Below are 13,722 nucleotides of genomic sequence, written 5' to 3' on the forward strand. Positions count from 1 at the left end.
CCTGCTCTCCTTAAAAAATGAGACTGCCCATAGCGAGTAAGACCTCAGAGACAGGAACGATAGGTTGAAGAGAACCCCGCTCAAATGAGCTTACAGTCTATAGGTTGACCTGTTTTTGCAATATTTAGACAATTTAGGTAGGGAGTTCCGGACAAGATGTAGTGGTGACATGTTAGAGGGACAGGGGAGGGCTGTGTCCAGGACTCTTGACAAAGAATGGAGGCTGAATAGAAATTGTCTAACTCTAGCAAGTTGTGAATAAGCACAACAAGCACCGGTGCTATTAGTGTGCGGTTATTTCTCTATCATTTATAGGCTTTCGCCCTTCTGAAACCACTTATAGCAACCCTATAGTGAAGCTTCCTACGAATGCAGTGCCATTTCAGCATTGCTTGACTTATTAAACTTGTGACGTTCTAAAGGCATACCATATTTGTTGACAATGCCAGTGTCAGCCAGTGCTTTTAACCCCTTAACGCTGTTACAGCGTTCTATGCCGTCCCCATTATAATGGGCTTTAAAGCCGTTGCGGCGGCATAGAACGGCTTTTACCCCTAGGAGCCTGCAACTACTCACCTCCGCCGCGATCCTCTTCTGGAGGGCTGCCTGACAGCCCTCCCCCGGCAAATGAGGCCCCCGGGGGCCATGTGATCGCTCTCAAAGAGCGATCACATGGCCCTCTATAGCTGGCTGTGGATCTGCCAGCAGGGTACTGTCTGAAATGTCAGACAGTCCCCCTGCTGGTGGGAAGTGTAAAAAAAAATATTAGACATGTTTTAAAATAAATTAAATGTGTGTATATTATAAATATAATATATACATCTTATATATATATATGTGTAACATCATACATAGTGTATTTTAATGTTAATATAAGTATATATATTAGTATTAAAATACACTTAGAATGACGTTACATATATTATATATATATTATATATATATACACGTATAATTACAATAATAAATAAATTAAATAATAAAATAAATAAATAAAATATTTTAAAAAATATGAAATTATATATACATATGTAATCTCATTCTAACTGTATTTTGTTATTAATACATATATATTGGTAACAAAATACACTTAGAATGACATTCTATATCTATCTATCTATATATAAAATACAAATAACAGCAAATATATATATACAGATAAATATATATAATGACATAAATAACTACATAAGTGTACACGTAGACTTTAAATACATATATATGTATATATATTAAAATTCTACGTGTATATTTAAGTAATATTTTAACATAATTATGTGATTTAATTAGTTAAAATTTGATTGACATGCCTGACAACCCAGGCAAAAAGTGCAGAGAATTTGAATTGCAAGCACTATATTTAGCCCTGTAACTTTCCAAGACACCATAAAACCTGTACATGGGGGTACTGTTTTACTCGGGAGACTTCGTTGAACACAATATTAGTGTTTCAAAATGGTAACTTGTATTACAACAATGATATTTTTAGTAAAAGTGACGGTTTTTGCATTTTTCACACATGAACGACACTTTTACTGACGATATTATTGTTGTAATACAAGTTACCATTTTTAAACAATACTATTTATGTTTAACGCAGTCTCCTGAGTAAAAACCCCCATGTACAGGTTTTATGGTGTTTTGGAAAGTTAGAGAGTCAAATATAAGGCTTGCATTTCATTTTTTTCACATTGAAATTTGCCAGATTGGTTATGTTGCCTTTTGAGACCGTATGTTGCCTTTTGAGACCCCATGATGGCATACCATTTGCAAAAGTAGACAGCCCAAGGTATTGCAAACGGGGTATGTCCAGTCATTTATAGTAGCCACTTAGTCACAAACACTGGCCAAATATTATTTTTTTGCTTTTTTCACACAAAAACAAATATGAATGCTAACTTTGGCCAGTGTTTGTGACTAAGTGGCTACTAAAAATGACTGGTCATACCCCATTTGCAATACCTTGGGTTGTCTACTTTTGCAAATGGTATGCCATCGTGGGGGTATTTCTTATTCCTGGGCTACCACACGGTCTCAAAGGTAACATTACTAATCTGGCAAATTTCAATTTGAAAAAACTGAAATATGGAATGTGCTATATTTGACCCTGTAACTTTCCAAAACACAGTAAAAACTGTTAATGGGGGGTACTGTTGTACTCGTGAGACTTTGCTGAATCCAAATATGTGATTTTTTTGCAGTAAAAGCTAACAGTATTATGACATTTACAGCTAAAATGTGAGGCGGAACTACAATTTTTTAAAAAATTTAAAATTTCTCACAGTTTTTTTTATTTTATTCATAGTAAATTATGTTTCATATATAAATATTTGATATGAAATGAAAGCCCTGTTTCTCCTGAACAAAATGATATATAATAAGTGTGGATGCATATAATATGAAAGAGGTGAATTACGGTTGAACAGACATATAGCGCAAATTCCAGTTTTTGTTTACATTTTGTTTTGATCAGAACGTGTACTATTGCCTCTGTCCTAAAGGGGCTAATGAAGAACTACACATGGGCATGGCTAAATGTCTGTAATGCCCCGTACTTTCCTAAATCTGTCTGTTTTTATCCAGGGCTTCCAATGTAGTGGAAGAGAGTTGTCAATTTGTATGTCTGTATACATGGGGTTAACCCATTCCTAGCGCTCCAAGTCTACACTTACCATCCTGATTAGACAGGATTGATATTGATAATGTGCTCATTTGAATTTTGCATTATTAAGGCAGCTAAAGAGAGGGCAGGATATTGATGATATGTTTTTTTCCCAAACTGCTTGTTTATGGTGGTTTAACAAAGTACCAGGGGATTGCACGCCGAGAAGCTTTGCACCATAACTACTATACCATGCTTCAATGCTTTTGGTTCTTTGAGTATTTAGATTGCCTCTTAAAATAGGAGCTAATTTGTTTTGTCATTTTAGGGCGTCTCATTGCTATCAACTCTTACTTCTAAGAAATACACAAAGCCACTAACATTTTCAAAGCACACAGGGTTACTTACGAAAGTTAGAATTCAAAGTGAATTTCAAGTTTAAGGCCAGAGTAACCAAACTTAAACCATAACTACCTTATGAAATTTTCCAGTTCTGCTCTTGTGGGGACACTCCACGCACCAAAACAACTTCATCTAAATGAAGTTGTCATGGTGCCAGAAGGCACCCGGATGCACTCTTACCTCAAGGGGTTAAACTATTCTCGAGTGGTTTATCCCCAAAGTTACCTCCGGCTGCGATGTCCACTCCCCCCTGTCGGTAGCCGGCTACTGCATTTTCAGATTCAGGTGTGGAGTGTCGCCGGGCAGGGGCGTCACTGATTGGATGAGAGCGTCCAACAGGCTTTAAACACTGGCTTGGAAAGAAATGCACATTTACAAGCCAGTTTAGTGAATGGGTAGTCACTGGTTGTATTACAGCGTCAGCTGACTGCTTTCAGCTAACCAATAATACCTCTGCACTTCCTGAATCTGAAATTTCAGAAGCCTGATGCTATGGGGGGGAAGAGGGGGAGGGGGAATAGACATCGCTGCTGTAGGCAACTTTGGGGTTAAACCGTTTGAGAACGTTTTAACCCTTTGTGTAAGAATACCTCCCGGGGCCTCCTGGCACCATGACAATTTCCCTTTAAATTAGAAATTTGCTTTGAAGTCACACTTAAGTGAATAACCCTGACATGGCAGACATGGAGTGATCACGAATTAGCAAGCAATAATTTGCATTGTGTCTGTGATATGTGTTTCCTCATTTGCTAATTACACGGTTGAGTTAAAAAGTTCCATGCCAAGGTTAAGGAGAGCATGCCCATATTCCTGGAAGAAAGTGTTAGTCGCCCCATCCATTGAAAGCTTTCAGGGTGTGGTGCTGGTTAATTGACAAGCTCGTTCTATTTGTGTCCTCCCTGGCTGTACATCCATTCATTACATTGCAGCTCTTTCCGTGACAGGCACCTATTCATTCCTTGTCAGCCAGGGCATTCCCTGTAGTGTTTCTCTGCATTGCAGGAACTGCGAGGTGATGTTACAAAGTGTTGCTAAGAAAAATTTCAGGATTAAAAAAAATGTCTGGATCAATCTGTTTCCTAAAGGTCAGTTACCCCCCTCATTGTACCAGTTTTGTTGCCCAGGAATAATGGGTTCCTTGATATATAGGAATTTTAAATAATATGTGTGTACTTAGACATTACATTCAAAAAGTGGTGGCCAGAAAGAGTGGTCCATTAGCACGCTTTAAGCAAAGAAACGCTCTTTTGGAGAGTCTTGGGAGTGATGTTATTCAACATTTGGGAAAGTTCCATTGGTACTTCCTACAGGACCTTTATAGAACCACAATTAGAACTGATTTTGTGTTTCGAGCTTTATATGTCCGAGCTGACAGTTGCAGTTGTGCTTTTCCAGGGGTTTACAAGAGGCGCAGATCACATTGGCTGTCAGACTCGGTGAAGCTGAAGAGAAGATAAAGGTTCTCCACTCAGGTTAGTCTAGGTTTGTTACAATTAACCAGGGAAGAGTCTGTCAGCTGCAGAATTTTCCTATGCAAGTTATTTTTTTAAATGAATATTGCAGTGACTATATTTGTATGTATTGATTGCATATTTTGATGCATTATCTATATAATGTATATTATCAAATATAATGCCATGCAAATAGAGTAAATTCCTGCATATAGTTTCCATTTAAATCTCTTAACCAGTCGTTACATACAGCATTGGATCCCTTTTACATTACTTGCTGAGATCAGAACTGACAGGAGAAGAGTTTACTGCACTTGTTCCATCACCAAAAGAGTTAAACAGTCTGGCCAATCTATCTCATGTGCCGACCTTCACTGTTGGCAGACTTGTGTACACTTGCATGGCTTCACTAATATGCCCGTTTGCCAAACAACAAATCTTTGTCTTCCTTAATATTCACACAACCACTCTGAAAGACAGATGTGAAGAGCAGGTATAATGAATCACCTGTCATTATGTATCCCGGTGGCTCTTGGAATAGGCTGTTTATATGACCGGGTTATTAATCTTTTCCAAATTGGGCGAACAGACTGTTTCATCTGGTGCATGTGTTTTTTCTTTTGAGCAGCTTTAAAGACGACACAGAGGGAGCTGTTGGACCTGCGGTGTCAATATGATAAGGAAACGGCATCGAAGTAAGTTTCTATATTGTGTTTGTCTGCTGAAGGAAACCATAAACATTCTGTATTTACAAAAACACAAAAAAAAACCCTTCCATTTACATGTAGAAGAGTGATTGTTATTGAGATTGCCCTCCTCACCCCATTAAATAGATCTGTATTTTGTAATTTACTGAAAGGTCAATATTCATTGCTTGGTGTGGTAAAATTGGTCAAAATTATGGAGGAGCCAGTGCACTGGCCTACTTTATCTAGAGGTTGACCACAATAAATATTTTCAGTAAACTTCAACCAGCAGTTCTTAAAGCCACACTGTCATGCCAAACTTTCCCCAATCGCTTCCTCTTCTCTCCCTCTCTCAGGATCTGTTCTTCATTTCTTTCTGTCTGCTCTTGTTTTCTTTAAAACTGAAGACAAAGTAGGGACTATTTTGTCTTTATGTATTTTTCCTACGCTTGACCAGCTATGACCCAGGGGAGGAACAAAGTCTGCTCTATTTCCTGTGGTCAAAGCAAATTTCCACAATTCTCACCTTCCTCCTGCTGCTTCATTTGGCGTTTGAACGCTGGTGAAACTACAGAATTTCGTCCTAACAGAATGAGAACAGTTTGTCCATTCGTGTTAGGATGCAGTTCGGGACTTTTGTTCAGATCGGAATTTCATTCAAATGAATGAAACTCCGATCCTATTTGTGCCTTGAGTAGATAGTTCCCTAATTCCCATGGTATTAGGGAGCTATCTACTAAAAGGCTGAATGAACTATATTGGTCTTATAATCAAATTTACTAATACTTGTATACTAATACTACTAAGTAAAGATTACTTAGTATTAGTTATTAAGGGAGATTAAAATCTGCCTTCTGCCCCTACTCACTATACCGCAAGTAGTTGCAGGTCTACTAAACAGTGAACAGCCAGTGTCTGCTCACTGTTGTAAAAAAGACCCCCCAACATTCTAATAAAAAGCCCCTTAGTAGGGCACCTTTAAAAATAATCCATTGTGAGTGGGGGCCACTAAACTAAATTAGGTACCTAGTGTCCCCCCTCAGCCCCTACCCATGAGCGGCAGGTGGGGGCCCTAAGATACAATGGGGATGACCTACTGCCTCCCCCCAGCTCCCACCCATGAGCGGCAGGTGGGGGCCCTAGTAAAAATAGGGGGGGGAGGACCTATTGTCCATCCTCTCAGCCCTAAGATACAATGGGTGGGAGCCCTAGGATACAATGGGGGGGGGGGGGGGGGTTACTGCCTTTCCCCCCTGGTCCCCACCCATGAGCAGCGGGTGGGGGCCCTAGTGACATAATAAGGGGAGGACCTATTGTCTTGCCCCCAGACCCAACCATGAGCCTATGTTATATTGGGGGACCATTCTGCTCATGGGTGGGGGGGAAACCTATTTTCTCCCCTCCTGGCCCCCACCAATGAGCGACGGGTGGGGGCCCTTGTAAAACTATGGGGGGAGGACCTATTGCTCCCCCAGCCCCTACTGATGAGCGGCAGGTGGGGGCAGTAAGATACAATAGGGGGAGACCTACTGCCCTAGTGACAATAGGGCCTATTGCCCCCCCCCCCCAGCTCCCACCCATGAGCAGTGGGAGGCGGTCCAAAATGACAATGGAGGCAGACCTATTGTCCCTCCCCCTGCCCCCACCCATGAGCAGTGGGTGGGGGCCCAAAATGACAATAGTGGGGGACTTATTGACTTATCAGAGCGCTCTGAGTAAAATTGCGGTATAGCGAATAGGGGCAGAAGGGAGATTTTAATCTCCCTTAATAACTAATACTAAGTAATCTTTACTTAGTATTAGTAAATTTGGCTGAAAGACTAATTTAGGTCTTTCAGCCTTTAGTAGATAGCTCCCAAATACCGTGGGAATTAGGGAGCTATCTTCTTGCGGCACGAATAGGATCAGAGTTTCATTCATTCAAATGAAATTCCGATCCGAATAACAGTCCCGAATTGCATCCTAACACGAATGGACAAACTATTCTCATTCTGTTAGGACGAAATTCTGTAGTATTGCCGGCGTTCGAACACCGAATGAAGCAGCAGGAGGAAGAATTGTGGAAAATGTTCTTTGACCGCAGGAAATGGAGCGGACTTTGCTCCTTCCCTGGGTCATAGCTGGCCAAGCGTAGGAAATAGTCCCATCTTTGTCTTATGTTTTAAAGAAAACTAGAGCAGACAGAAAGAAATGAAGAACAGATCCTGAGAGAGGGAGAGAAGAGGAAGCGATTGGGGAAGGTAAGTTCGGCATGGCAGTGCCGCTTTAAGGAAAATGTTTTATGTTAAGTGTTTCCCTGGATGAAAATGTATTCAGCAGGTTATAGATAGTGGGCAATGATGTCTATAATTTATGTATGAATGCCAGCAATGGCACACAACCCAGTTCAATTGTTCATTCCAAAAATGTGTGATACAACCACTAAAAAATGTATTACTTGTAAAAAATTTAAAATAACAAAAAAACTTTATTAATCAATTGCATGACACGTTGCCCTCTGCAATGCCATCATTTCCAGATTCTTCAGGCAGCCTTGCTTGCCGGGAGTTGTGTTGGTGCTATGCCTCCAAAACAGGACTCTTTTAAAGATCCTGCATAATGCGTGAAAGTAGTATGTTCCTAAGCATTCTCTTTGTATTTATGTAAATTTAGGATGTTTTTACAGTCTTCTTTCATTAATATCTAACTTTGAAGCTAGCTATCAATAAAAGCTTTCCAGGATGTATGAACACAATAATGCTTAAAGGAATGCTCTAACATAACTACTAAGTCTTGCTGCAGTGCCCAAGAAGTTCCACCATATTGTCCTTATTCATATTGCAAAATTAAGACTTCCAAACAATCAATTTCAGTTTTATTCAACCTGAACAACACTGATTTGCCAGCTAACCAGCTCCAAGCATTCTCAACTTGTGACTACCCATCCAGCTTGGATGACTTTGACATTCAATTCATAATTCCAGATGATCAATTCGGCCTAAATGGGGGAGGTTCAATTGCCCCTTCAAGAAGACAGTTGCTTTAAATAAAACCACTTTTAAATAGAGAAGGTAAGGTTGCTTATTATTCCTTTAACCCCTTAAGGACCAAACTTCTGGAATAAAAGGGAATCATGACATGTCACACATGTCATGTGTCCTTAAGGGGTTAAAGGACCACTATAGTGCCAGGAAAACAAACTCGTTTTCCTGGCACTATAGTGCCCTGAAGGTGCCCCCACCCTCAGGGTCCCACTCCCATGGCACTGAGGGGGGAGAAAGGTTAATCCCTTACCTTTTTTCCAGCGTCGGGCTCCCTCGGCGCTGGGACTCTCCTCCCTCTTCTCACGTCACCGGCTGAATGCGCATGCGCGGCAAGAGCCGCGCGAGCATTCAGCCAGTCTCAAAGGAAAGCATTCTCAATGCTTTCCTATGGACGCTGGCGTCTTCTCACTGTGAAAATCACAGTGAGAAACGCGGAAGCGCCTCTAGCGGCTGTCAATGAGACAGCCACTAGAGGCTGGATTAACCCATAGGTAAACATAGCAGTTTCTCTGAAACTACTATGTTTACTGCAAAAATGGTTAAACCTAGCTGGACCTGGCACCCAGACCACTTCATTAAGCTAAAGTGGTCTGGGTGCCTATAGTGGTCCTTTAAGAGTGAATTGTACACAAAAATAAAATGTTAGCATAAGTAATGGGTAATTTTTAATAAAATATTTATTTTCTTAAACACTCAGTTGATAGATTCCTTTAAATTCAAGTGATGTTATTTTTCCATTCTTAACATTAAAGAGACTCTCCAGACCTCTAAAGCACTTTATCTTGCTGAAAAGCTGTATGTTTGTAAAGTGTGTCCTCTTTTTTTTCGTTTCTCAATTAGTGCAGATTTCAATCGAAATTGGCACTTTAATAAATTAACCTGGTTACACCCGCCTGGCTTTCTAGCAGAAAACAGGTCCTGTTACTTCCTGGTTTTATTAGCTTTTTTTATTAGCAGGCAAAACACCTGCCTTGCAAAGACTTCTCATTGAGCTGTATTTGGAAGTCTGTGATTGGACAGCCACTGAAAATCTGTGCAGGGTAAGGATGGGAGGGCTTGCAGAGGCTGCAGGCAACAGAACTGCAATTTTTGCAAACTTATGTTAGATATACTCCCATGAAAAAATGCATTATTAAATACATGCATGTTTTCATTTGGGGTATATCTACTGAACAGTGATATTTATTAATTTTGTATTTGGGCAATGGAGTGTCCCTTTAAGACTTGACAACGGTCTCATAGTGAGACCGAAACGTTGCCGTTAATCCTTTTGATCCAATAATGCTGCTAAAATTAAGCTGTTGTGTGGCCAGGCTATTTAACTATTTGAAATGATGCTGGGCAGCTTGCATCTCCTTTTCTGAGTTGCATTAACTGTGACTTCTGGCTGAGTGCAGTCCCTTTCCCACTGTGTTGCACACATTGCTATTTTGACACTACTCAGAACATACATTCTAAGGATGTTACATCATTGTAGTGCCAATGGTGACGTGAAGCCTGTGCCTAGTCGCTCACATTACTTTTGGTGCACAGGAATGACACAATCCAATAGGCCTTCAGCTCTAGGTATTTAGACCTGTTCTGCCTCTAGCTAGGTGCACTGTTGTGTGGTTCTTGCTGACCCCATAGTGCGTACCTTTACAGGTCTGATTTGTGGTTGGACCTTGGCTAGCTTATCTGTTGATCCTGATCTCTTGGCTCTATTCCGTTTATCCTGTTTTCTTTTGCCCTTTACCGTGGATTTCTACTGGACTATGCCTGCCATTAAGTCCGCCCTCTGTAAGGACCGTTAATATGCACTATCCTTGCTGTCTGTTTCTAGTAGGTTTGGGTTTACCTATTAGGGTTAATTATACTATCGTATATGGCATGAGGCATGTGACAATACTTTTTTACAGATCTGAAATTGAATTAAACCAGACGGACTCCCCTACTTTGGATAATCCGCATATATCTTTATATATAAATGTGAAAAAGGATGCAACATCATTTTTAAACTCGTTGTGCTGTGCTTATTGAGCTTTTTTTTTTTTTTTTTTTTTATATGAATCGCTCTTATTCTTATATTCAGAAATTAAAATTAGTTACACGTATTTCCAACAAATTACTTCAAAACAATAAAAATAATTAAATACCTTGTAACATCTAGATATCATTTATAAGTATTTATTTATACATATTTTACAAGTTTAAAGTTCCTCTTTATAGGATCACTCACAATGCCTAGAGACATACTCAAACTCTTTATATAAGGTGTAAAGGTGCCCCTTCAACAGACTGACAACAAATGGATATCTTCACAGTCAAACCATCAGGAAGCTATAGTTAAAATGTATTTATTCCAACACAAACACAAATAAACATCAAAGTATTTACCCAAACTGGCAATATTGTGAACGGTCTAATTTGAGTGGCCTAACCCATCTCAATTTAGGCAGCTTGGATACAAGATATGATTTCTACCTGTGTCAATATTTGAATAAATACATTTCAAGTATACCTTTTGTTTAATTTTCTACTACCTGATAGGGGCATTTCTACATGCTATAAGACCAGGGGCTTCAGCCCAAAGGTACATTTTACGGCGCCTCCCAAATAGACTGACTTAAGTCCCTCACAAATCCTCACCCAATACACTGCTCTATGTTCAACATGTTTATTGAATCCCATAATGACAACAAATGCGTGAATGATTTCAGATGATATAAGCCTATATTAATAAAATCTGTAACTTCCACACTGTGCTGCATTAACTTTAAACCTGCATCATTAACATTTACCCTCAACCCTCAACCACTTGTTTCTTCCTCTTTGCCAATGTTCTTCCCATCCAGTCATACACTGTGTTCCTACTCGTGTCACCTCCCACTTGTCTCCTCTGCCCCATTTTCCCACTTGTGTCACCTCACTGTCTTTCCCATATGTCAAGTTGTCCCATATGTCTCCTTCCTTTTATTTTTCTGCCCCATCCTCTGCTTTGGCTTATTGTGCTTTTTAACAGCTCGCTAGACAATTTTAATCCATACTCGGCCTTGAGTCTTGTATACTGTCTCCCAAACCCTCCACCCAAAAATGTCACCACCTCACCTTGTCTGGAACTCCTAAATCACCTGTATGTTGCTTCAGGATGTAACGCTATTTCACAACTTAACATACTGTCTGATCTGACTGTAATTTATGCTAAACCAATATAAAAACATTCATCTCAACTGTACTCTAGCTAATTATAATTGAAAAAACCCTTGATTTTAATCACACACTCAATTTCAAGTGTAAAATGTTAATGCAGAGAAAAGTGGACAGCACTTGCTTTCAGAGCAATCTTTGTGTTGATTAGCGTTTCAAGTCAGGAATCCTGTAAGATCATATCATGAGCCTGTTTTGGCCTATCTCCAGGACTTAGTATCCTGAAATCAATCGCTACCTGTGTAGAATGTTCGCTGGGGAATTATTTACTCAGTCATCCCTTACACAGGAGCAAAGCCATGGGTCATAATGCTTATTTGGTGTCACACAGCATCTATGGATCTTAGAGCAGAGAATCTCGATATGGCACTTTTATGTGTTATCAGTAGAAATGTTTATCTTCTCATTAACCCTTTATATTGTGTAGGATATGCATAAAAAATATGTATGACTCATAGCTTACCCATGATTATTTTCTATGCATTAAAGATTCAAGGTTAAATTGGTACTCGCTGTGCATTTAATTATCTAAGAATGTTTATTAATGAGCTGCCAGCACCCTAATGCTGTGACTTGATCGTTCAGAGGACATGGCCAATGAGAGATGAGCAGGTTGTTGCATCTACACTATCTCACAAAAGTGAGTACACCCCTCACATTTTTGTAAATATTTTATTAAATATTTTCATGTGACAACACTGAAGAAATGACACTCTGCTACAATGTAAAGTAGTAAGTGTCTAGCCTGTATAACAGTGTACATTTGCTGTCCCCTCAAAATAACTCAATACACAGCCCTTAATGTCTAAACCGTTGGCAACAAAATTGAGTATACCCCTAAATGGAAATGTCCAGATTGGACCCAAAGTGTTAATATTTTGTGTGGCCACCATTATTTTCCAGCAATGCCTTAACCATCATGGGCATGGAGTTCACCAGAGCTTCACAGGTTGCCACTGGAGTAGTCTTCCACTCCTCCATGACCATATCATGGAGCTGGTGGATGTTAGAGACTCATGCAGACCCAGACCATGACACTCCCACCACCATGCTTGACTGTAGGCAAGACACACGTCTTTGTACTCTTCACCAGGTTTCCGCCACACACCCTTGACACCATCTGAACCAAATAAGTAATCCATGTCGTTAGTCTGCTTGTCTTCAGCAAACTGTTTGTGGGCTTTCTTGTGCATCATGTTTAGAAGAGGCTTCCTTCTGGGACGACAGCCGCGCAGACCAATTTGATGCAGTGTGCGGCGTATGGTCTGAGCACTGTCAGGCTGACCCCCCACCACTTCAACCTCTGCAGCAATGCTGGCATCACTCATACATCTATTTCCCAAAGACAACCTCTGGATAAGACACTGAGCATGTGCACTCAACTTCTTTGGTCGGCCATGGTGAGGCCTGTTCTGAGTGGAACCTGTCCTGTGAAACCGCTCAGTTTCAGGGTCTTGACAATCTTCTTATAGCCTAGGCCATCTTTTTGTAGCGCAACAATTCTTTTTTTTCAGATCCTCAGAGAGTTCTTTGCCATGAGGTGCCATGTTGAACTTCCAGTGACCATTATGAGAGAGTGTGAGAGCGATAACACCAAATTTAACACACCTACTCCCCATTCACACCTGAGACCTTGTAACAGTAATGAGTCACATGACACCAGGGAGGAGAAATGGCTAATTGGACCCAATTTGGACATTTCCACTTAGGAGTGTACTCACTTTTGTTGCCAAAGGTTTAGACATTAATGGTTATGTGCTGAGTTATTTTGAGGTGACAGCAAATTTACACTGTTATACAGGCTGTGCACTTACTACTTTACATTGTAGAAGAGTGTCATTTCATCAGTGTTGTCATATGAAAAGATATAATAAAATATTTACAAAAATGTGAGGGGTGTACTCACTTTTGTGAGATACTGTATGTGGACAATGTGGACCCCCGTACTATAGTAGAACAATTCTAGTGCAATTATTGAGCTGATAGTGTTAATGGGTTATTTGGGGCACTGCCCATCTCTGCATTGAAGGACTCTGGATGTGGCAGGTCATTTAGATATTACGGTAGTCACTAGTTGCTTTCAATATGATTTGACTCATAGTATTTTCCTGCAGACATGATGTTTCCCTGAAGAGCTAGAATGCTGGACAATATTTCACTGTTTAAAACACTGCCATCTAGTGTAGTCCTGAGTAAATTACTATCTTGTAAAAGACTGTATTAACCTCTTTTGGACCAAGCTTAATTTGTTAGTTTTTCATTTATTATTATTATTTTATTATTTATATAACTCGAGCAAATTCTGTAACGCTGTACAATGGGATTTAAGGACCAAATTTATTTTTTGCAGCTTTCTCATTTGCTGCACCAAG

At 40.0% G+C, this 13,722-nt stretch overlaps 1 protein-coding gene across 1 annotated transcript in view; it reads left to right on the plus strand.

The window, feature by feature from the left end:
* CUX2 (cut like homeobox 2) overlaps positions 1–13,722 on the plus strand; it is a 403,117-nt gene that overhangs the window by 312,649 nt on the left and 76,746 nt on the right. Inside the window, exons 7-8 of the mRNA XM_063454230.1 lie at positions 4,400–4,476; positions 5,084–5,150. Coding sequence (XP_063310300.1) covers positions 4,400–4,476; positions 5,084–5,150 — 144 coding nt within the window. The remainder of the gene's footprint in view (positions 1–4,399; positions 4,477–5,083; positions 5,151–13,722) is intronic.

This window comes from Pelobates fuscus, chromosome 5 (genome assembly GCF_036172605.1).
Source record: "Pelobates fuscus isolate aPelFus1 chromosome 5, aPelFus1.pri, whole genome shotgun sequence".
Lineage (NCBI taxonomy): Eukaryota > Metazoa > Chordata > Amphibia > Anura > Pelobatidae > Pelobates > Pelobates fuscus.